Source organism: Callorhinus ursinus, unplaced genomic scaffold (assembly GCF_003265705.2).
Source record: "Callorhinus ursinus isolate GAN/ISIS: 27379988/994484 unplaced genomic scaffold, GSC_fseal_2.0 scaffold4, whole genome shotgun sequence".
NCBI classification, from domain to species: domain Eukaryota; kingdom Metazoa; phylum Chordata; class Mammalia; order Carnivora; family Otariidae; genus Callorhinus; species Callorhinus ursinus.
Genome location: NW_027397066.1, coordinates 98,314,598 through 98,337,869, shown reverse-complemented (window position 1 = coordinate 98,337,869; position 23,272 = coordinate 98,314,598). Strand labels below are relative to the sequence as shown.

The 23,272-nt window shown below is 39.4% G+C and overlaps 1 protein-coding gene across 3 annotated transcripts in view; it reads left to right on the top strand.

The window, feature by feature from the left end:
• The first annotated feature begins 5,684 nt into the window (after window positions 1–5,684).
• The window catches only part of SEC24D (SEC24 homolog D, COPII coat complex component), a 103,913-nt gene continuing 86,325 nt past the window's right edge, over window positions 5,685–23,272 (top strand). For 2 of the 3 annotated variants that reach the window (XM_025874095.2, XM_025874096.2), the window contains exons 1-4: window positions 5,685–5,932; window positions 8,106–8,264; window positions 17,211–17,340; window positions 22,842–22,990. In XM_025874095.2, the coding sequence (XP_025729880.1) occupies window positions 8,147–8,264; window positions 17,211–17,340; window positions 22,842–22,990 (397 nt within the window). In that variant the 5' untranslated portion in view covers window positions 5,685–5,932; window positions 8,106–8,146. Of the gene's footprint in view, window positions 5,933–6,134; window positions 6,695–8,105; window positions 8,265–17,210; window positions 17,341–22,841; window positions 22,991–23,272 lie in introns of those variants that run through there. The other variant, XM_073892182.1, reaches the window with a different exon arrangement.

Below are 23,272 nucleotides of genomic sequence, written 5' to 3'. Positions count from 1 at the left end.
CTCTTAGATCTAAGAGGAAGGAGAAAGTCCAAAAAGTCACCTTAGTTCTTGGGCAGTGAAACACTATTCATTTTGGTGAACAATAGAAACATTGGCTCCTTTCAAAAGAAAATTCCACCCTTACCCATCAGGGTATGTTTTTAATGCTGTCGGGAAATGCCTAACAGCTGAGGGATGTCACCCACTTACATTTCTTGGAGCAGATAATCGTGGAGGGAGAGCTATCTGAGTGACATACTTCCAGGTCCCGCAGAGCCCTACCCTAACTACCCCAGGAAATTCTACAATCACTAATTACCCCACATAATGTAACCCACCGCCCACTTGGCAGTCCCATCCTCCTTACCCTGCTCCACTTTTACTTTGTTCCATAGCACTTTATATCATTAAGTGTTCATGATCACAATGAGAAAAATGTAATATCCCAAATTTACAAGTAAGCCAAGATTAGTAAGCTTAGAATGTGCACTCATTGCAGAATTCCCTGGGGTTTCATCCTTAGACTTTATCTCCTTAATTCCATTGTCACAGATAATGCTGTTCATAATGATAATTATGATGATGGTACCATAACAACATTATTGAGCTTTTATTATGTGCCAAACACTGTACCAAGTACTTTACCTGCATTATTTCATTTAATACCCACAAACTTTTTGTGATTAGTGTTATAATTACTGCCATTTTTATTGTAATTACTGCCATTTTTATTGTAATTACTGCCATTTTTATGGGTGAGGATAACTGAAGGTTAGAGAGGGAACACACAGCTTGTTAAGTGGCAGAAACAGAAATTGTGACTTGGTCTGACTGCAAAGCCCTATCTCTGTCTGCCAGACTGATTTTCGGGGCAAAAAAAAAATTCATTGATTCATTCCTTTGCTTAAAAGTTTTCATTGCCTCTCCAGTGCCTCTGAGGGATGCCAGGAGCTAGCTTAGCTGCTTGCCTGACCTTATTCCTGTCCTCACTCCTCTAGAACCCCACCTTTGAGCTGTACTGGACCACCTCACATCTGAATGCCCCAGGTTCCTTGTCTTTCCTCTTCCATTCCTGCTATTCCTGCTACCCCCTCGCTCCTTTTTTTGCCTAACTTATTCTTGTCCTCAGGGACTCAGTTCAGATGCCCCCTCTACCAGGGATATCTCTCTCACTTTTCAAGTCTGGGTCAAATGTCTCTTCTCAGATTTTCCCATGGCAACCTGGTCTTCTCATTAAATGCTAATCCACTGTACTGTACTTGTAGGTTACCCCAGACCAAGTGTTGGGAGGCTTTTTTGGTAAAGGGCCAGGTAGTATATGTCTGAGGTTTTTTGAGCCTTGTGGCCAATGTCACAACTACTCAACTGTGCCGCTGTAGAGCAGAAGCTACCACAGAGAGTATGATAATGAAAAGCATGGCTGTGTTCCAATAAAACTTTATTTATGGACATTGAAATTTGAATTTCATAGAATATTTGTGTCATGAAATATTATTCTTCTTTTAATTTTCAAACATCTAAAAATATAGAAACCATTCTTAGCTTGCAGGCTGTACAAAAACAAGCAGGTGGGCCAGATTTTGCAGTTTGCCCATCCCTGTACTATTCCATGAACTCTTAATAGCCAGAGAAGTGTCTCATCCAACTTTATGTCCACAGTGCCTAGTACAGCACCCAGCTTATAGTGAGTGCTTAATAAATACCTGTTAAATAAATAAAATTCACATAGCTAGTAGTGAGTGATAGTGTCAGGATTCAAAACTGAGTCAATTTGACCTGGTGTGTGACGTCACACTGCCCAATCTGTGGCCAAAACCATAAGTGATGTACTATAGTCAGAGCAAAATATTCAAGATATTAAAAAAAAAAAAGTAATTCTAGCTAGGAGGAAATGCTGGATCATATGGTAACTCTATATTTAACTTCTAAAAATTTCTTCTGGAATCAGCTTTGATAAGTTACATTCTCACCAGAGATTTCAATTTCAATTATTTTGTTGTTGTCTTTTTTGGGGGGTGATATTGCCTATTTTATTTTAAAAATAAAATCTCATACAGAGTGGCAACATTGCCTAATTGCTAAGAGCATAGCCTTTGGAGCCAGACTATTGTTTTTGTTGTTGTTGTTGTTGTTGTTGTTGTTTGATACTATATTGTTTATTTGAAGTTCCCAAGAAAAATAAAAACATCTATTTAAAAAAAATTTGTATATGAATGTTCATGGCAACAGTATTCATAACAGCCTAAAAGGGGAAGCAAACTAACTGCCCATCAACTGATGAATGGATAATGAAATCCATATCCATACAGTGGAATGTTATTTGGCAATAAGAAGTACTGGTACATACTACATCATGGGTGAACCTTGAAAACATCATGCTAAGTGAAAGGATAATCACAAAGGATTACATATTGTATGATTCCATTTATATGAAGTGTCCAGAATACAAAATCTATACAGATAAAAAGTAGACCAGTGCTTGCCTAGGGCTGTGGAATGGGAGAGTATGGGAGAAAGGGGAGTGACTACTAATGGGCAGAATTTATTGGGGAGTGAGGGAAATATTCTAAAATTTATTGTGATGATGGCTACACAACTCTGTATACATACTAAAAACCACTGGACCGTATACTTTAAATGGATGAATTGTTAATTATATCTCAATAAAGCTGTTATTAAAAAAAGAGAAAAAAGTAATTCCAGAAACACCTTGTTGTAGGGCCTTCTTGAACACTTGAACTGTATTGTTACTGTTACTGGTTGCTACTCAACCTAGTGTACCATGTACCCTTTTCTCCACCACCATTTAATTTGGCCTTATTTACTGTGCTTTCAGATATTTAACATAGTCCAAGTCTTGACTATTTCAACTTTTTAAATATAAACCCTCTTTGAACTGTAGCTTTTGAACCAAACTTAAGTTACATAAATGCTTAGAGGGGTTCCTTTGTGGCTTAGTTGGTTTGGTGTCCAATTCTTGGTTTTGGCTCAGGTCTTGATCTCAGGGTCATCGGATAGAGCCCAGCGTCGGGCTTCATGCTCAGTGGGAGTCTCCTTGAGATTCTCTCTTTCTCCCCTTTCCTCTGCCCCCCAACCATGCTCTCTCTCTCTCAAATAAATGAATCTTTAAAAAAATTAAAAAATAAATGCTTAGAGCATCATAGTTCTCTTCTTCCAAAGCATACATATCAGAAAGAACCCTGAGTATTGTCTGGAAGTTCATTCTCATTCTATATAGTCTTGTGCAGTTGATTCTCTTCTTTCTTTTACCTTCAAAGTTAGAATAGAGGGATGTCTGGCTGGCTCAGTCAGTGGAGCATGCAACTCCTAATCTTAGGGTTGTGAGTTTGAGCTCCACATCGGGCATAGGGATTACTTAAAAAAATAAAAAATAATAAAAATAAAGTTAGAACAGAAAGACCCTGAAGAACACAGAACCCCAGCACATGGACATTCCCTGCGACCTCACCTTTCAATTAGGATATAGTTACCAGGGTGACCATGTTAATTATACATGGAACATCAGAGGATGACATCAGGAGGCAGTGGGGTAGGTCGGACCAAGGAAGACTGGGAATCCAGCCTAACCTTCCTATCTGGTGAAGTTCAGCAATCCTACCACAAGAATAAGGTCAGAAATTAGTCACTAAAGGGGTGGTTACTTAAGGTCACAAGAAGGGAAGCAGGACAAACTAGAAGTCTATTTCATAAGAAACAGAAATTTGTGATTACTAACTCCAAACATTGGTGGAGCTGTATGGTCTATTAATATTGTATTTATTTGAAAGCTTAAATATAAGGCAGATATAGGCGAGAAAGGCAAAACCATTTAATAGAGTAATATTAAGAGGAAGAAGAATGAGGTAAAAAATGCTTTGAAATTAAAAACAGAAGGCATGTCTTCCAACTAAAAGACTAGTAAGTTATTTTCATTTTTTGAAATTTGGCTTTTTAATCTGTAAAATTGAATTCAGTCCTCACTGAATATTGAGTTATCCATATTTCTAATCCCTTCCAACTTCAAATATTTAGGAATTCAACACTGTCTTAGAACTAAAATCACAAATTGTCCTGGTCCCCCTGAACAGAGGTAAGAATTTACAAACTCAAACTTAGTGGTTTTATAGAGACAACAAGCCAACTAACTCATTACATAATGTTCCTATCTTCAAGTGACTACTCTCTCCTACATTGTGACATAACTGTGATATGACAACTTTTTTTTTATTGCTCTTACAAGCTGTGCTGCTTCTACACAGACCAAAGCTTCCTAAACTCCATCAAACATTTTCATTATATTGAGAACACAAGAAACAAATTTAAAAATAAATTTTTCATTGTGGATTCTCAAATCTGACCAGGGTTGAAGCTGGATGTAGGCAGGGTGTCACACCTTAAAATTGTCAAAAAGGAGAAGGAGGAAAGGGACCATTAGTGTCTTCACCATGCTGGAATAACTTAAAATGCCTGCAAAACTAATGTAGAATTTCAGCAGTAGCATCATCCCCGTGCAAGATTTTGCCCAGGGATTTTGTCAGTAAAGGGATTTGTCAAGTATTTTTATCTTCTTGTACCCCAGAAGAAAGTATATATATATATGTATGTATGTATTTTTAAAGATTTTATTTTTTTTATTTGACAGAGAGACAGCGAGAGAGGGCACACAAGCAGGGAGGGGTGGGAGAGGGAGAAGCAGGCTTCCCGCTGAGCAGGGAGCCTGGTGGGGAACTCGATTCCAGGACCCTGGGACCATGACCTGAGCGGAAGGCAGATGCTTAACTGACTGAGCCACCCAGGAGGCTCAGAAGAAAGTATATTTTGAAAACAAAACACTGATCTGGTTTGCTTTTGTAAGTTTGAGCAAAAGTGGTAGCGATATTAAACCTAGGGTTGGTTGAAGGCCTTTCTATCCAGGCATGGGGCATTGTGAGAAACAAGCCAGATGGTCCTAGTTTTTAAGGCGAGATAGAGAAGTCAAGTTCCAGGTGTTACATATGTTGCCTTTCTCAGCTGTTTTTCACAATACAGTGAGCTAAACATTGGGTCTCTATACATGTATCGATCCCTGTTTGGGGTAGGTTCAGTCAATCTGTAGGCATTCCTAGAAGGAATACCCAGAAGTCTAGCAATTTCAGCTTCAATGATGACATCCCTCACCATACTTTTCAGTTGGGACATCTTTTCCTTCCTGTTTTACACGTTGCCAGGCTGCCTTGGGCGTTCCTTCCTCTGTAGAGCATTGCACGAATACGTCATCAAATTGTTCGTGTACACGTGCCAGATTCGCCTTTAAGTGCCAGATTCGCCTTTAAATTCTAATCTCTTAGGGGTCTTGAATCGTGTACCTTCCTGTATCCGCAAGCAATACCTGGACTATCACAGTTACTCAAGTAATATGTAATGAATGAATAGCTAAAGCCGCAACCTGTTGAATGAAAGAATGAATGAACCCTCATTAAGCAAGCACTCCCGCCTTCCTACGGGGATCCACTGTGAAAACGTTGCTCTGATTTATCAACAGCGTTAAAATTTTGACCTGTTGTAGTGAAACATACAAACAAAACAGACAGGAAGAGGCGAATGGGGGGGGGGAAGGAAGGACCGGCGGCCAATACGCTCGCCGCACTCCGGGCCCGGCCCCGCCCCCCCCGCCCCGCCCCGCCCCGCCCCGCCCCGCCCGGTCGGGCCTGTGCGCGTGCGCCGGAGGGAGCGCGGCAGCTGGTCTGAGCCCCGGCGCTGGGGGCGCGCAGCCGGGAGAGTGTTTGACGTGGCAGTTCCCAGCCCCGCTGCAACTCTGTGCGCGAGACCAGCCTGTGGGGATACAGGGGCGGGGGAAAGGCGCCGCGGGAGCAGCGGCCGCAGCGGGAGCTGGGTCACCGGGGGCACCCGGCGCTAGAAGCAGAGCGCAGGCTCTCGGAAGTCCAGCGGCGTGCGGGAGCAGGACCAGGACCAGGTAATGCCTCACCCTGCCTGGCTACGCTCTGGCGGGACAGCCCCTCCCCAGGCACAGCCGGAGTGGGGTGCGGTGCCCGGCCTAGGATAGTTGGCGAGAGGCTGAATGCTCACCTGTGGCAGGGCAGCGGAGGAGACCTCATACTTTGCTCCTTTAGCCTTTTCGTGCAGTTCAATAATGGGGGTGGGGTGGGTGGGCGTGGGCAGTTTTTACCGCCCCCGCCCCCATCTTTTTGTCTTGGGATGCTGGGACTGCGTGGTTAGGGTCCTCAGTGGCCACAATATTCCAGTGGCACGGCCAGCGGTTTTCTTGTCTCGGTATCAACTTAATTTCCTCTTTGGAGGAAGGCAATATTGGAAATAGAGTAAAAATGGCAACTGTATGTTCAAGCTTCGGGACATCCTATCCGATAGCGAAACCCAATTTGTCCAGATCCGAACTTGGTCCAGGGTGGGAAGCACACCTTGGCTCTCCTTGTCCAGTGACAGTGGCCTGGGGCTTGTTCTGTGATTGAAGCTCCCCAGATTTTGATCCTAGGCCTGCTCTTGCCAAGTGGCTGTGTGCCATGTCGCCGCTTGAAGCTGAGTCAGGTTTCTGTAACTTGGTGCTGTGTGAGGAAGTTTGACGTGGCAAACTGGGCTGCGTGAGGAAGCAAATTCCTGTCAGGACCAGTTCAGAGGGACCCGACTGCTTGCTTCCTGCTGTTTGGAGTGAACATCCCTGCCTTTCCTCTCCGTCACTCAGCAACAGGCTGCTACGTAGGTGTGTGCTCCTGCTGACTTCCTAAATGTGCTTGGTTGGATGAGCTTGACCAAAGCTCAGGCTGCCACGTCTCTCTCTGCTAAAGTGGGAGGAGGGTAAAAGTGTTGTCAGGAACAAAGTGGACCAGCAGGCTTTTGCCTCTCTCTCCTCTCATTAGTTCTCTCCTTCCAAGGAGAAGAAAATGATCTTATAATATTTTCTTTAATTTGGGGAACTTATAGTTTAATAGGAAAATGAAACCAAATGAAGAATGAGATTTCCTGAATATAGATCTATTTCAAGTCTTAGCAGGTATCATCGAACTTTTACCTTAAAAAGTAGCATTATAAAACAACAAAAGGAGAAATATTCCTATGCCACATGAAAAAACTGGAGAGAAATTGTAGGATCAGTGTTTTATGTTTGCAAAGACTTCAGAAGCTTCATTTTGTAAGAGGGAACTGAGGCCCAGAGAGGTTCTTCACCTTATTCCATGTCACACAGCAGAGTAATGGTAGATTTGTAGTGAAAACCTGCTTCCTTTACCAGGATTCAGAGCTTTTTTTTTATTATAAAAATTCTTTGAGAATAGTTCTATGAAATGTGTCTTATTTTGTGAAACCTGGAAAAACGATAAATTTAAAACAAATCGATGTTTAGCTTCTGAGTAGAATCAAGATGGGTATGTTGTATTGTGAGGTGTGTGTGTGTGCCTGAACCTATATGAAATTGCTTTTTTCCCCTTAGTTCCTTAAATATATGTGTATATGTTCTTAGAGGTGTGATACTTAAATTAGAAAGAGAGTCTGTCATCTTTGAATGAGAAACCACTGATAACTCTCAAATCTTTGCAGGCTGCAACCTGGCTTAGTCATTTTATGACTCATAAAATAAGTCCATTACCAACTTCTTTATCTTCTGCTATATTTGTTGGACTATTGATTTCTCTTTATCCTAGCTGCCTGATTAAAATTACTAATTAGGATAGCACTGAAATGACAAAAGTCCTAAAACATCTGATTGCAGACTGCTGGCAGTTCTGCTGGTCAGTCAATTGAATGACTTGTGATTATTGCCATTGGCATGCTTTTTGCTGAAACGGGGCCATGGAAACCAAAGGCACAAAAATAGTGGATACACTATGAGAGACTGTCTGGGAAATGGTTCATTTGTCCAATGAAAAAGTGATTGGCAGTTGTTATGCAGATTTTGTGCCTGAGAATTTGCCTATAGAAGTGAGTTACTGAGTTCCATAGAGCTATGATTAGAGCCTTTTTAGAAGATAATATGATATGTTGTATGATATGAAGACGTCTCACACACCTGATATTATCCTCAAACCATTATAAATATTTTTTAGCACTGTTCATATTTTGAATAACATTAAGTAACTCAAACTCTCTTGTTGACATTTTTTTTCTTTCTGTTGCAGAGTCCTTTTGTGGAGCTATCCCTTGGAATGATATTTTCATAATGAGTCAACAAGGATATGTGGCTACACCCCCCTATTCTCAGTCCCAGCCTGGAATAGGCCTTTCTCCACCCCATTATGGACACTATGGGGACCCATCTCATGCAGGTTCTCCACCAGGTAAAGTGCATTATTTTGACTTGCATGTGATTATTGATTCTCAGGCTCAGAGACATAAGATATTCTGAAAGAGAAGCTTTGGAAGTGTTGAATGGTCATTATATGATGCTGTGGTTTGAGAGTATAGGCTTACATGGAAAAGTCTCTTATAGAAGAAGCCTACGTCATCAGTTTGGTTGTTGCTTGGAATACAACTAGTTTGGTTTTTGGGGGTGCCTGGGTGGCCCAGTCGTTGGGCGTCTGCCTTCAGCTCAGGTCATGATCCCAGGGTCCTGGGATCGAGTCCCACATCGGGCTCCCTGCTCCGCAGGAAGCCTGCTTCTCCCTCTCCCGCTCCCCCTGCTTGTGTTCCCTCTCTTGCTGTGTCTCTCTCTGTCAAATAAATAAAATCTTAAAAAAAAAAAAAAACTAGTTTGGTTTTTAAACATAGATTAAAAAAAAGAAGCTTCCTGAGTGTGTGTTTTTTTTTTTTTAACTGTTAGACTTGTTCTTGCCACTACTCAGTGGTGTGAGGTTATTTAAACGTGTAATAAAAAACCAAATTAAATGTATATAAATATATATACTGTATATTATATGTATATAGTATATATTTTGGCAATCATATTAAAAAATCAGGTTTGAAATTGGAAAAATACAATTAGATTCATATACCAAAGATTACTCCATGATAATAACAAGAAAAACATGACCTTGCCTTGAAATCACTATTGAACATATTGTTTGCTTTAAAATACAGTATTTATAAGGGAATCTTGGCTTTTGGGGCAGAGATGGGAGAAAAAGGAGCAATAGAGTGTGGGACTACCATTGCTCTGATGGCTGTTGGCACTCTGAGGCCACCTTCCTTTATCAAGGGGCTGCTCTGAGGGACCAAGTTTCAGGGTTGAAGTGAGGCTAATAATAGCTTGTTTCAGGTCTAATGGTTCCAAATCTAAAAATATTTGTGTAAGACAGTTCTTGGGAATTCTGAGAGAATGCTGAGAAATTCAACTCAAATCATTGGTGGAGATTGGCTGTGTATAAATCAGTATCTCTTGGGGCTATTGAGGACTGACTGAGATGTGTAGGATCTGGGCTCTGCTGGATAACACGTATGGAGTGCAAAGTCACTGAGGGGTGAGGAAAGCCCTGTAGGGAGGCCGGATTGTAGCAACCACACACAGTTTGTTGCAGAAGATGCTCGAAGACTGGGAATTTCCTGTGGAAAGTCACCCTTGTGATTTAGTGTGCCCCTAATTTTAAAAAACCTTCAGATGAAGCATCCTCCTTTTGTCCAGAACCAGTCTTCCCCACAATACGTAAAGATCTGGATCCTGGAGGAACCATCTTTTTCTAGTTTCTGTCTGGTGGTTCATTCCCCCTCTGCATTTGTACATGATGAAAATTATACATTGTTCTTTTTGAATGCTTCCCATGGATCAAAAACTGGTCCTGAAAGCTTTATGTGCATTATCTTATTTAATCTTCACACAATGCTGTGCAGTAGATTATTAGCTCTATTTTGCAGCTAAGAAAACTGACTGGCTGGTGTATTGTGACTTATTCAAGGTCCCAGGAATCATACCCAAGTCCCTCAAGAAAACAAACAAAAAACTCTAAAATACACCAAAGTAGAACCTTCAGTATTCTTCACTCTTCCTCTCTTCACAGCCACTTTCTTAAGCAAGTACTCACTTCCCTCAGTGACTCTCCATCCTTGCCTCTCAGTCCCTCTATAGCTCAGTGTAGTCTCTGCTCCATGGCTTGGGCCCCATCCACCCTTCCCCCACCAAGGTCATCAGTGGCCCTATTACCAGATGCAGTAGACAGTGTCCTGTCATCTTTTGAATTTGACACTGTTTATGGCTCTTGTTTGTACAAAATTCTTTTCTCCTTTGGTTCCAGTGACACTGTCTTTTGTTATTTTTCTTGATGGCTTTCTGGACATCTTTTTTCTAAGGAGCCCCCTATCCCTTCTCAGTGACCCTAGGTATTGCTGTTTCTCCTTCTTTGTTCTATAGTCACCCCTCTTCTCCTCTCTGATTTTTTTCCCTAGGCTGTAACATTTCATATGACGTACTAGTCTCTCAGATCTATTTCTCTAGTCCATATGTCTCTCCTAAGCTCCAGACCCATATTTTCAATTACCCACCTGTTTACATGGGCACATTAAACTCATCATGTCCAAAATAATTCAGAATTTTTTTTATGAAACCTGTTTTTTCCTGGCATTCCATATCTCACCCAGCGTCATCGTCATTCACTCAGTTATCCAAATTAGAAACTTTCACTATTAAAAACAATCTCTTCCTTTTACCTTCTTCAATCCAGCTGTCCTCCCAAATTCTTTTGGGATGATTGTAAACCTCATTCCTACCTACTTCCTCCTCTCTATTCTCTTGTCACTCTTCTTGTTCAAGCCATTCATCTTTCACCTGGGTAACTAAAATGATCTCTTACCCATTCTCTCTCTCTCCAGTACTGCCTTTCTCCAACCATCCAGTTCTGTGCCGGAAGGATTTTTATAGTATGCAAATCTAATTTTTGACTCTTTTTGCTTAAAATCTTTTATGACTTCCCATAGCCACCGATTGTATTTTAAGCTCCTTAGACCTTCATTAATTTACCCATTTTCGTTTTTTCAGCTTGTCTGCCACATTACCATACCTGTTACAGCAGTGGTACTTAGCCATCAGTCATCTGGAGGCTGTTTTGTGCTCTGATTTGCAGTCCACACTACTAGAAGGCCAATCCATGCCTTTATATTGTCCTCCTGGTAGGGTTTACCTCCACACCCCTCCTTTAGATTCACTTCAAGTGTTGTGCCTGTAGGCCTTTCTGACCACTGTTCTTTCTCAAGCCTATCTATAAATGCTTTCTTCCTTTTGTGTTCTCCTAACACCTGTACAGGCCTCATTTACTACACTGTATTATAACAGATGTGCCTGGAGCAGAGAAGATACTCATTAAATGAGTGTGTGAATGAAAAGCTGCTTCATTCATCAGCAACACTCTGGTATTTACCAATATTAAAACAACAACAAAGAAACTGTCTCTGTTGGATTAAATCCTTCACACTTTAATTTAAACCTCTTTCTCCTTATTTAATTCTCAGAGGGATACCAGGCTACCACACTCTGTAAATATACCTTTCTGTAAAATACAGTGTTTTTGTTTATTTAAGGCTGTTTCTATGTTAACCCTAGCCTTTATTTTTCTGTTTTGAGTGACCCTAGGTCTCCTAATCTTATGTGCCTTCTTTTCTAGTCTTTTGATGATCCTTTTGTTGGTTTTGTGATGGACCTAGGCAACCTGGTTGTGATTCCTTGAAGTATCTATTCTTACATAGATCTGGGCAGTGCTGACTCTTGTTTTGTGTTTCTCACAGATCATACCTCCATTTGTGCCCATCACGGGATGCTAGTGCTATGTAGTAACAAATTTAACAGATTTATTGAGTGAGCAAAGTACTTGTGGCAATATAACAGTGAATAAAATAAGCCTCATCTCAGCCCTTGTAATACTTACCTACCTAGTGGAATATGCATTAAGTAAATTGACAGTGACAATACAGGGGGTAGTACCAAGATAAAGGAGGTGGAGGGTGCCATGGTAGCACATGGCAGGGGCACATAACCAAGACCTATGGATCAAGGGAATCTTCCTGGAAGAAATGACCTGGAAGATGAGTAAAAGTTGGCCAAGTAAGGAGGCAGCTCGCTGGGGTCGGGGGGTGGCACTTTTGAGCCACCTGCAAGAGGCTCAGGTTGGCTGACATGTATAATGTCGGCCATGAGAGGTATGCCTGGAAGGGAAAGTGGGGTCATCCTAAGACTTTATTTAGGCTTTATTTTAACTGAAGCATTTTAAACTGGGAAGGGTAATGATCCCATGTATATTTTAGAAAGAGTTACACTCCACATTAGAAAGTGTAGAGAAAGGCATCAGCCCTGGACACACTGCTTTCTGGAACAGGGTGTCTCATCGTCAGCACTGGTGACATTTGGGGCCAGTTAATTCTTCGTTGTGGGAGGCTGTGCTGTGTAGTGTAGGATGTTTAATAGTGTTCTTGGCCTCTACACAGTGGATACCAGTACAACCTATCCTATACCCACCTGGCCCCTGCCCCCTATCCCCAGGCTTTGGCAACCAAAAGTCTTAGACATTGCCAAATGTCCCTTCAGGGGCGAGATCACCCCTGATTGAGGACCACTGGTCTGGAAGCTAAGAGGCAAGAACTGTTGATGTCCTGAACTAGGGTAGGGCTGTGGAAGTGGTGAGGCTCATAATAGCAAGCTTATATAGGTACACCACCAGGCACAGTGCCTCAGGAACAGTGGTCTTTATGATTATGTCCATATAATAGGGAACTTGTCTTTATTTTATTTTATTTTAGTATGATAAGTGCATTATCCCCATCACCTATTTCACCCGTCTTCCCACCCACCTCCCCTCTGGTAACCATCAGTTTGTTCTCTGTAGTGATGAGTGTGTTTCTTGGTTGCCTCTCTCTCTTTTCTCCCCCTTTGCTCGTTTGTTTTCTTTCTTAAATTCCACCTATGAAAAGATCAGATGGCATTTGTCTTTCCCTGACTGAGTTATTTTGCTGGAGTTAATACCTTCTCAAACTACTCCAAAAGAATAGAAGAGGAAGGAAAACTTCCAAATTCATTCTATAAGGCCACCATTACCCCGATACCAAAGCCAGATAAAGACACCACAAAAAAGAGAACTATAGGCCAATATTTCTCATGAATATAGTTGGAAAATCCTTAACAAAATATTAGCAAACTGAATCCAACAATACATTAAAAAAGTCATACATCCATGATCAAGTAGGATTTATTCCTGGGATGCAAGGGTAGTTCAGTATTCATGCAAGAGTGGTTCAGTATTTGCTGAACAATCCACATGATACATCACATCAACAGAAGGAAGGATAAAAACCATATGATCATTTCAGTAGATACAGAAAAAGCATTTGACAAAGTACAACATCCATTCATGATAAAAACTCTCTGCAAAGTAGGTCTAGAGGGAACATACCTCAACATAATGAAGGCCTTATATGAAAAACCCACAGCTAATATCATACTCAATGGTGAAAAACTGAGAGCTTTTCCCCTAAGGTCAGGAACAAGACAAAGATGTCCATTCTCACCACTTTTATTCAACATAGTACTGGAAGTTCTAGCCACAGTAATTAGACAACATAAAGCAATAAAAGACATCTTTGTTTATTTTAGATAAACTTTTTTTTTTTTCACAAATGGTTTTTAATTTTGATTTTAGTTTGTCAGATCGAGGGCCAAATCCAAGGTATGCTTTTCTGTGATGTTGTTTTAGGCAGGGTTTTTTTGTTGATCATAGAAGCCACTGTAGCAGAAAGCAATTTGTTAAAGGGTATCAAGAAGCCAAGAGAGTATTAGAGAAAGCGAGAACCAAGCTTGGGATTCCGTGGTCCATAGAAATGCACACCCCACATAGGACTCTTCCTTTAGTAGCCAGTGCCTTTCTTTTTTTTTTTTTTTAAGATTTTATTTATTTTTCAACAGAGGGAGAGACAGTGAGAGAGGGAACACAGCAGGGGGAGTGGGAGAGGGAGAAGCAGGCTTCCCGCGGAGCAGGGAGCCCGATGTGGGACTCGATCCCAGGACCCTGGGATCATGACCTGAGCCGAAGGCAGACGCTTAACTACTGAGCCACCCAGGCGCCCAGCCAGTGCCTTTCTACCCCAGAACCATCATCTCTGCCCCCTATCCAGGGTCTCCCAGAGGGGTGTTGTTTTGCTGAATTTAGAGAACATGGCAACCCCATTTGTAAGAGAATTTATGCAATGGAGATTCCATCTTTCCAGCTCAGAACCATACAGGAAGGTAAGCCAGAAAGAAAATGGAATTGGTATTGAGTAAGCTCACCTATAATATCTGCTGCTGTGTTAAAGACCAGTTTGTGATTTTAGAGTTTTTTCTTTTGGCATAAGCATAGTTCTTTCTCATGGTCTGGTTTTCCTTTCCTATTAAAATTCTCATACTGTTCTATAAAGAACCTGCTTTCTTTTTATCTCTGATCATTTTTGAAAATACCTATAATGTGGCCAGGACAAGACTATGACTTTGCAGATAACAGTGATACCGATTTCTCTTTGCCCTGAGGATAGAGTCCAAATGGCATACAGGACTTTGCAGCCTGACCCAACCAACTAGGACAACCTCTGTTCCAGCCCCTTTTCCTCACAATCTCTCTGTACAGCCCCTTCTACCAGTCCCTGAGCATGTCCTGCTCTCTCTTATCTTTGCACAGGTTTTCCCTTCTGCCTGAAATCCTCTATCCTGTCTCTATACTAAGAAAACTCCTGCTTGTCTTGCAAGATTCAGCTCCAGCAGTCCTTCCTCTTTGAACTTTTTCTTGATTCCTCTAGGAAGAGTCGGCTTGTCCCCTCTGCTTATTATAACACGAATGACAAGGCACTGTCATTGTTTGTTTACATGGTTGTGAGTTCCCTAAGAGCTCGCAAAGGCACATTGAATGTACCTTGAACAAGAATGAGTTTGAAACATTGCCATAGAGCTGATTTTCAAAAATAAAAGGGAAAGAACATTTTCCTGAAATTGGTGTCTAACAGTTCTGCTTGAATATATGTAAGCTGGTTTTTTTTTTTCTATTTTGTTTTTGGAAACAGAGAAATTTATGACCACGTGAATCCCATGGATACACCAGACATGAGTAATTCCAAAAACTGTTTTTTGCTTCTCTGGACATATAAATGAGGGTTGTTGATGAAATTGGTATTTACTTACTTATCTAGGAAATTAGAATATCTTTGGTTTCTTGTAGTATGTGTTAATTATTATTTTTGCACTGGTGTTGTGGATTTTCTACTTTTGTCCAAACTAATGTTTCAAAAATGAAAATACAAGTGTGCATATAATTATGGTATGTATGTTCTGTTAGAATATAAATCCTTGAAAAAAGAAGGGCAGGGGATATGGTCAGAGAAGAAGCCAAGATTTGTTGATTCATTGCCTTATATATCAGGCATTTCTGGATGCTCTCATACCTATTGCCTTATTCAGTTCTCAGAACAGTTCTCAGAGATAGGGGACATTACTGCTATGACACAGTTTAAAAGTCGAGGTTTCAAAACATAGAGTATCCTTGTCAGGGTCATAGCTGTGAAATGGTAGGGAAGGAATTCAAGCCCAAGTCTGTGTGACTGCAAGTCTCATGTTTTTCTAATTTTGCTGGCTTTGGAGTTTAGAACGTCATATAAAAATGTAGTGTTATAAGAAAAATATTTGTTGTTTTTCTTCTTAGTATATGAAAAAATTCTAAATAAGACTGTGACTGTAAAGTTAATATAAAATTTTTCTTAAGTTTGAGGAATCCTGTTTTAAGAAAAGAAACCTTTAGGGGCACCTGGGAGGCTCAGCTGGTTAAGCGTCTGCCTTCGGCTCAGGTCATGATCCCAGGTCCTGGGATCGAGCCCTGCATCGGGCTCCCGAGGAGTCTGCTTCTCCTTATTCCTCTTCCTCTGCCTCTCCCCACGCTCCTGCTCTCTCTCTCTGTGTGTATCTCTCTGTCTCAAATGAATGAATAAATAAAAAATTCTTTAAAAAAAAAAAAGAAAACAAGCCTTTGTGAAAGTTTCAATATTATTCATGAATACAGCCATTTCCCTGGTTATATTACATTCTGTATTACCCAAACATCTGAAAGCATGTTCTCAAAAGTATGATGATGTTGATGATAGTATAAGAAACTCTTATTTGACAACTGCAAGGTCATCCAGTCAATTCTCTTGTTATTTGAGAGAATAAACTCTCTAGAGGAAGATAAAAGAAGAAAGGAGGTGTTGGGTATGAAATATCGTTATGAGGTCAAGTGGAGGAGTGCACGCAAGGCATCTAGGAGGTCACTGATGATGGTGCCAGAGAGGAGGGTGGAGTCAAAAGTAAGTTGAATGAACTGGAACAAAACAAGCAGATTGGAAGTAGAGAGAGCAAATAGAAGACATAGTTTGGGGTTTGTTTGTTTTTCTTTTTTTTTCTTTTAAAAGACTAGAAAGGCTGTCACAGTCATCTAGTCCAAGCCCTTCCTTTTGCAGCAAGGGGAAGGAAATTGAGGTACTTGAATATAACCTTCTTGCCTGCCTAGCACCATACATCTATCTGCTAGTAAATGGCCTGGTGGGGCCTTGAACTCCTCTGGCCCATGTTCAGTGATTTTTCTTCTGTACCACAATTTCTCTAGAAGAGAAAAATGTCTGCAAACAGTTCTAAAGAGAGAGCTTTAAAGATCTTTTGAGAAGGAACTTCTTGTAAATGAAAACAGTTATTTCCAGGAGCATCTACTAATCACGTGATCCCACATTTTATATGAGTGAGTGTGATGACGTGAGGAGTCCTTCGATTGTTTATCACCCAACTATTTGGAATCCTGGAAGAATTATTAACTCTGAAGGCTTGCTTTGCATTTGTTGGAAAAACAGATGCTACTTTCCATTTTCCTCATGCTATAACTCAAAGCATTTTCAGAGGTCTTTTTTTTTTCCATAGTTACAGTTGGGATCTTTATGATGCCTCATACTGGTTTTTTCCAGAGTTATTTTCTGATATCCAGAATGGCATTTTTCATTGTGTATTCTAGCATTCTTCGTGTGATAGTATGTTCTATCAAGGTGCTTCTACCAAATGCAAGTTTATTATTTCTTCTGTTTTGGTTTCTGTTTAGTATTGAAATGATCTTTCCTTTTCTGTTCTCCTATCATTATGGTGGTCAGATAACTATGCCAGAGCCTGGCATTGATAGGTCTGTGATGGTTAAGGCAAGTTTGAAGGAGAACTTGTCTGAACCCATTTTTTCCCTTCCTCCTCCTCCTAGTTTTCATTTTTAACCTAATGGCACGGCATCCTCTCTCTTTGCACATTCATACTCTTCTAAATTCATGCCCTTCTGTTGCAGGTATGATGAAACCAGCAGGGCCTTTGGGGGCTCCTTCCCCTGGGGGGATGTTGCCTCAGGGCCCTTCACCTCCTGGACCCCATCAGTTTGGCCAGAATGGAGCTCATGCCCAAGGGCATCCTCCCCAAAGGTGAGCTAGGTAGATTCCAACCCACATTTGTATATTCTACTACAATTATCTCACAAGTGCCTTCTAAACTTGCATGTTTATTGATTGAAAGTTTGACCTCTTGATACTGCCCATGCCCTTGAAAGGACTTGGTAGACAGACCTAGGAAACAAGACATTTAGAAAAGTTGGGAGGAATAAAGACAATACTAGTACATATTAAAAAAATATATAAAAAATTACTTGTGTCAATACCACACATTTTAATTTTAGATTATATTCATCTTGTTTTAGAGTTCTGTATTAATCTCTGATTCCTTCTGATGTCTATGCCCTGTATGCCCCAATAAATTTTCAATCATCTATCCTCTTGAATCCTTTGTAGAACTGAGCTCAGTGCCAGTAGGTGCTTAATAAATATTTTAAAAATTAAATCAGATTGTGGCCAGTGGTAAAAACTGGATTTGATGTGGAAGGTACACAGATGCCAATGAGGGATTTTTGAAAGGTAGGTCAATAGTAAAAACAGCACAGGAAATAAATCCTGTTTGTGTTTATAATAAATTAAGGAAGGGAAAAGTTGGAGGAAGGCCTGAAGAAGCCAGGGTATGAGATATATAAGATGTGTAGAGCTCTGTACACCACTGGGAACTATCCCATGGAAAGGGAGCCAACATCACACCTTCCCTGATGGAAGTCCCATTATTGATTGTCCAGTGAGCTGCTGCTATTGAGAATCCCAGTGCCAAAGCTGTTTGTAGTGTTTACTTTGGAATTTCTCCAAGGAGTACCTGGAGGCTTCATTTCCTAGGTTCCTTTTCCAGGTTGTTAGGCTGTAGGGTTGGGTGAGGGGAGGAGTAACCCCTCAGTGTGAATCTGGACCTGCTGCTGCTGAAGCCATTCAGTTATCCTTTCAAGGGGCCTGTGAATAGTCCTTGTTAGTGGGAAAACTCTCTGGTCTTTTAAATATCATCAAGTTAATGCTCTTACAGGACATTTATGAAGTTGACACTTCCTGGCTCTTGTTTGTCAGGATAACATTTACCATTGACATGGTTGCTGTGAGATACAGAGTGAAAGAAACAGGATGAGTAAGTCTAAGTAATCTGGTTTACATGTGGTTGTGGTTTGAACAAAGAGCACAAAGTCAAAGGGCATGACTCGGGACCTGACCCTACGACCCCTACCTAGTCTCATTCGCATGGTGGTGGGGCACAAGGATTAGAGTAGAAAGACTGAGAACCAAGATGCCTCTTCCAGCTCAAAAATTCGTCATGTGATGAAATTCCTGGGGCCTCGAGGCCTCCTCATTTTGCTCACTTGTAAAATGAGGAAATAGAACTGTCAGTCCAGAGCACAGGGGAGAAGATCTGGAAAAGTTTATTGTGTGAACTGCCAAGCATTTTAGATTTTTTTTTTTCTTTTTAAAGAAGAGATGCAAGAATTAAACAGCTAGTTTGAACTTAAGAAAGCTTTTGGTCACTGGTGTTAGCCTAGATTGTGTTGATCTTTTTGCTTCTTTACATTTGTTTCCCTTGAATTAGGTTCCTTAGAAATAAGTAAACTGTGGACTTTACCATCAGATAGACTTTGGCTGTTTGGTTGTGAGCTCAGCACAAAGTCTGGCACCGTGAGGAGTGTAGACTGTGGAGTCAGGATGGGTTTACTACTCTTGGCTCAGGCAGCTATTACTTCACTTCTGTGTTCCTTAGTTCCCTTATCACAATTTAAACTATAATGATGTGGTTGTAAGGATTTTGATGGTTAATGCATGCCAAGAATCTTGCATAATGCATAATGCCCATGAAAGACTCAATATGTGTTAGCAGTTGTCAGTACCATTTTCAGGGCATGTAGAATGTCTACTCTCCGTAGCCTGTCCTTCCTACTGGTTCAGTCCAGCTACTCATAACAGCTCAACCTAGAAATCTGCTTTTATTCTGATTCCCAGGGAAACCCTGACAGATTTTTCCCCATCTCCCCCATTATTCACTTGCTTCAACTTGAACTGTGAATCAAAGGTTGGAAATGAATTTAAAAATGAAAAAGTCAGGGAAAAGTCTAGTATTCATGCTCAGCATCCACGGTTACCACGCTACTTTGCCCTCATGGCAAAGGGCACAGTGATTGTGGAGGTGAATCACACAATCTGATGACAAGGGGTTGTCAGAGAGCATAGGTGGCTCATGACATTTCTTTGATGATGATAACACTTCATCGGTGCTGTTTATACTTAGAGAACCCATCAAAAAATCTCTTAATTTTTACAATATCTAAATTGTCGAATGAAAACAAGATATAATAGTCATTATGTTGATTAAAATTTAAAAATTTATCCTTTTTATTTTTAAATATTGCTCCTTCACAGCAATGTTTTATAAAATTTAAGAATTATACCTAGTCATTTGTCTTCTTGATCTTGGCTGAGGAAATAGTACTAAAGTTATTTACAAAGTGTTATTGCTGGGTGGGATTAATCTAGTAAATAAAATCTGTAACTGTAAGTTATATAAATTATCTATTTTGATCAAGAAATTATGAATTGGAGGGGAGGAGGGTAGGAAGAGATTCATCTTCCCAAATTGAAGCTGATGGGGTGAAATCTGACTAAGGACTTGGTTGCAAAGAAAAAGAGTGAGCAAGAAAAATAAGAGAAATAGTTGTTTTCTCTTTAATTTTTTTCTTTCTTTTTTTTTGGTGGAAAGCAGTGATAATGGGCAGAGGTTTTATTTTCTCTACTTCATGGACTGAGTATTTAAAATCCAGATTTAAAAAAAAAAATAAAATAAAATCCAGATTTTACTTCAGTCCTATCTTGACAAATTTGGTAGCATATCTCCACATTCTAGCAATTTTCAGCATACAGCTCACTACTTGAGCAATTTGTTAAAAACTTAAAAATAAGAAATATTTGAGATTGAGCAGACCACAGACAACTGAGTCAACTCTCCAGAGGTTTAGGACTAAACTGAAGCTAAATTTTTATGTTTTATTAATCCTCTGGTAGTAATTCTTCATTGACTGTTGTTTATTATGGTGGATTTGCTCTTTTCTGACATTGAATGAAACAGCAAATTAAAATATAGAATTGAATATTTTCTCTGCCCAGAAACATGTTAAGTGAAGGAATCTACCTGATAAATATTTAAATCATATGGTTCTTAATTTTAACCATTATATTTATAGCACAGAAAGGGATCGTTCCATTCTATCTGCTCATTTTCTCATTTGAAAGCTGAGTGCTATAGAGATTTAAGTGGCTTGCCCGCAGTCACACACCCGGGTCTCCAGTTGAGACCCGGATTCATACCTAAACTCTGATACCTACATGCTGTGTAACCTTGGATTAACTAATTTAGTAAAGTAATGAAATTGAAAAATATTAAATCACTTTGCATGTTTAAAATGTTCTGTTAATCTCTTTTATCTAAATGAAAGTTTTTGTTACCCCTTTACTACTACTTTATTTTTAAATTAATAAAATTGCTTTTAAAATTCAAATCTAAGATTTGCAACATTTAAGTTGGTTAGGGAAAAAAAAATTTAATTATGAATTTCTAAAGCCTAACTCCCAGGACATATATTAAGCAATGAAGGATAAGTAGGCATTTATGGGTCAAAAAGTAATGGCCTAATGGTTGTGTATTCTCTTCTCTCATTCTGTATTTTAAATAATTAACCTTTTGTTAAGTTTAAAAAAAATATTGGAGGCTGCTTGTGTCATAACTTCCATTTGAAACATACTTCATCCTATTTGTAGTTTGTAATAAATTATTCATACAATTTTATATTTTACAAGTTATTAACATTTGTGAAATATCTGTAAATATGTTTTAGAGATATTTTTTTTCTTAAACAATTGAATAATCTCTTCTTCCCCCAATTTAACTACTGGTTCCCAGTTTCTGCTTATTAGATCCAAACCCTGTAACAATACCTCATGCTGCACCCACTAATATATTTTTATAGAGTATGTACATTCTATCTGTGTGCGATTATTGCATGTATCTATCTCTTGTGACTTTTTTAAAAAGGCAGAAGTATCATTTCTTGAAAAAAGAAATGATGTTTTTATGAAACAGTGAATTTACAAAATATATCATTGACAATTCTTGAAATCATTTCTAGGTGACCAACAATATTTTAAATGTGTCAATTAAGACTTGTTATATTTTGCCTTGCCTTTCTTATTCCTAGTGTCATTAATAAATTAGAGATATAAACAAAACTTCAATTGTGAAAAGTTAACTTTTATATTTTCTCTCTTTATTCAGTTTTGTTCCAAAAATTATTTAAATCAGAAGATGTTTAGTGTAACTGTGTTGGTCTTGTTTCAGTTTTTTGACAGGAGAGGAAATCAACAGCTTTGCTAAGCAGTATTGTTTGGGTTAAAATGTTATTCATTCTAACTTTATAACCAAGTATCTGCTATAGGGTAGCTTTTGATAGAAAAAGCGTTTGATCATTCATCCATTTAACTCAAAGTGTGGGATATCATCATTCTGAAATATGCTTAAATACCATACAGCATAATGGTTTGAAGGTTAATTTTAAGTTTTGTTTACAGTAATCATTCAATTTAAGATACATGGAGAAAAATGACAAGAGAAAATTAGTGTGATGTTTTGGAAAGTGTACTCGCTTAAGACCTGGAAGAGGCTAGTCCTGGTTTTATCACACATAAGTTGTGGGACTTCAAGCAAGCCACTGGCCTCTCTCAGGCTCTGCTCCTAGCCTCTCAGGTGGAGTGAAAGATGGAAGGCAGGAGCGTGTGCCACTAGGGACATAGTTTCCAGTTTGTGGAGAAATTGAATTCAGAGTATACCATTTTGGGAAATTTCATTTTTATTAGTAAGAGGTCACAGTATAACTTGAAGGGAATGCTTTAACTTCTTTCTGTAGATTAATTACAATAAGAACAGTTTCTATTCTATTCTACTGTGGCCACTGTTTCATTCAAAATAAGGAAAAATAAATATACAGTAAGTTCAAACTAAATTAAAGGTAAAGCATGATGAAATTTTTAGATGACAAGGAATGAACGATTTCAAAACTTTTTACTGAGTTGTTCACTTTCAAGTACTGTTTTGCAGGGCACTGAAATTATAGTGCAGGTAATTTTTTTTTTTTTAAAGCTGGGTAGGAAAAAGGAGAATGATCATAAAGATACAATGACAAAGCATTTTATTTTTCTTGGTTCTGTTCTATTAATCATTAACCCGGGTATATATAAGGCTGTGGTGGACTCAGCTTCCCAACTTGATTTCTAAAGCTGGTTCTGTGTTTACATTAGGAATTTTTTGCTAAGTATCTTGACATGTTGAGCTTGTGAGCATAGTAATGAGATGATGCTACATGATTCATTTTGAACTCTCATTAAATTAAAGACTTAGGATAAAACATCAGTTATTTCCCTGGTGTCCATTAGATGGGCTTACTTAATTTAACAAGTTATTAACGTTTGTTGTATATCATTTGCATATGAAACTATGATATTGTTTAACATCTCTTTTTCTCTCTTAGATTTCCAGGTCCTCCACCTGTCAACAGTGCAGCATCCTCCTATGCGCCATACTCACCATCTACACAATCATCTTATTCAAGTCCTGCATCCACTTCATCCGTCACCCAACTGGGCAATCAGCTCAATGCTATGCACATTAACAGCTATGGTAACAGTTTCATCCTTAGTGTTCACTGACCACCTATTTCATGAGTGGGATATCATCATTCTGAAATATGCTTAAATACCATACAGCATAATGGTTTGAAGGTTAATTTTAAGTTTTGTTTACAGTAATCATTCAATTTAAGATACATGGAGAAAAATGACAAGAGAAAATTAGTGTGATGTTTTGGAAAGTGTACTCGCTAAACCACCTTTTATTGAAGGTGGTTTTTTCCATTTTTAAAATAGACATAACTCAAGAAAAAAAAGTAGGCATAACTCTGGC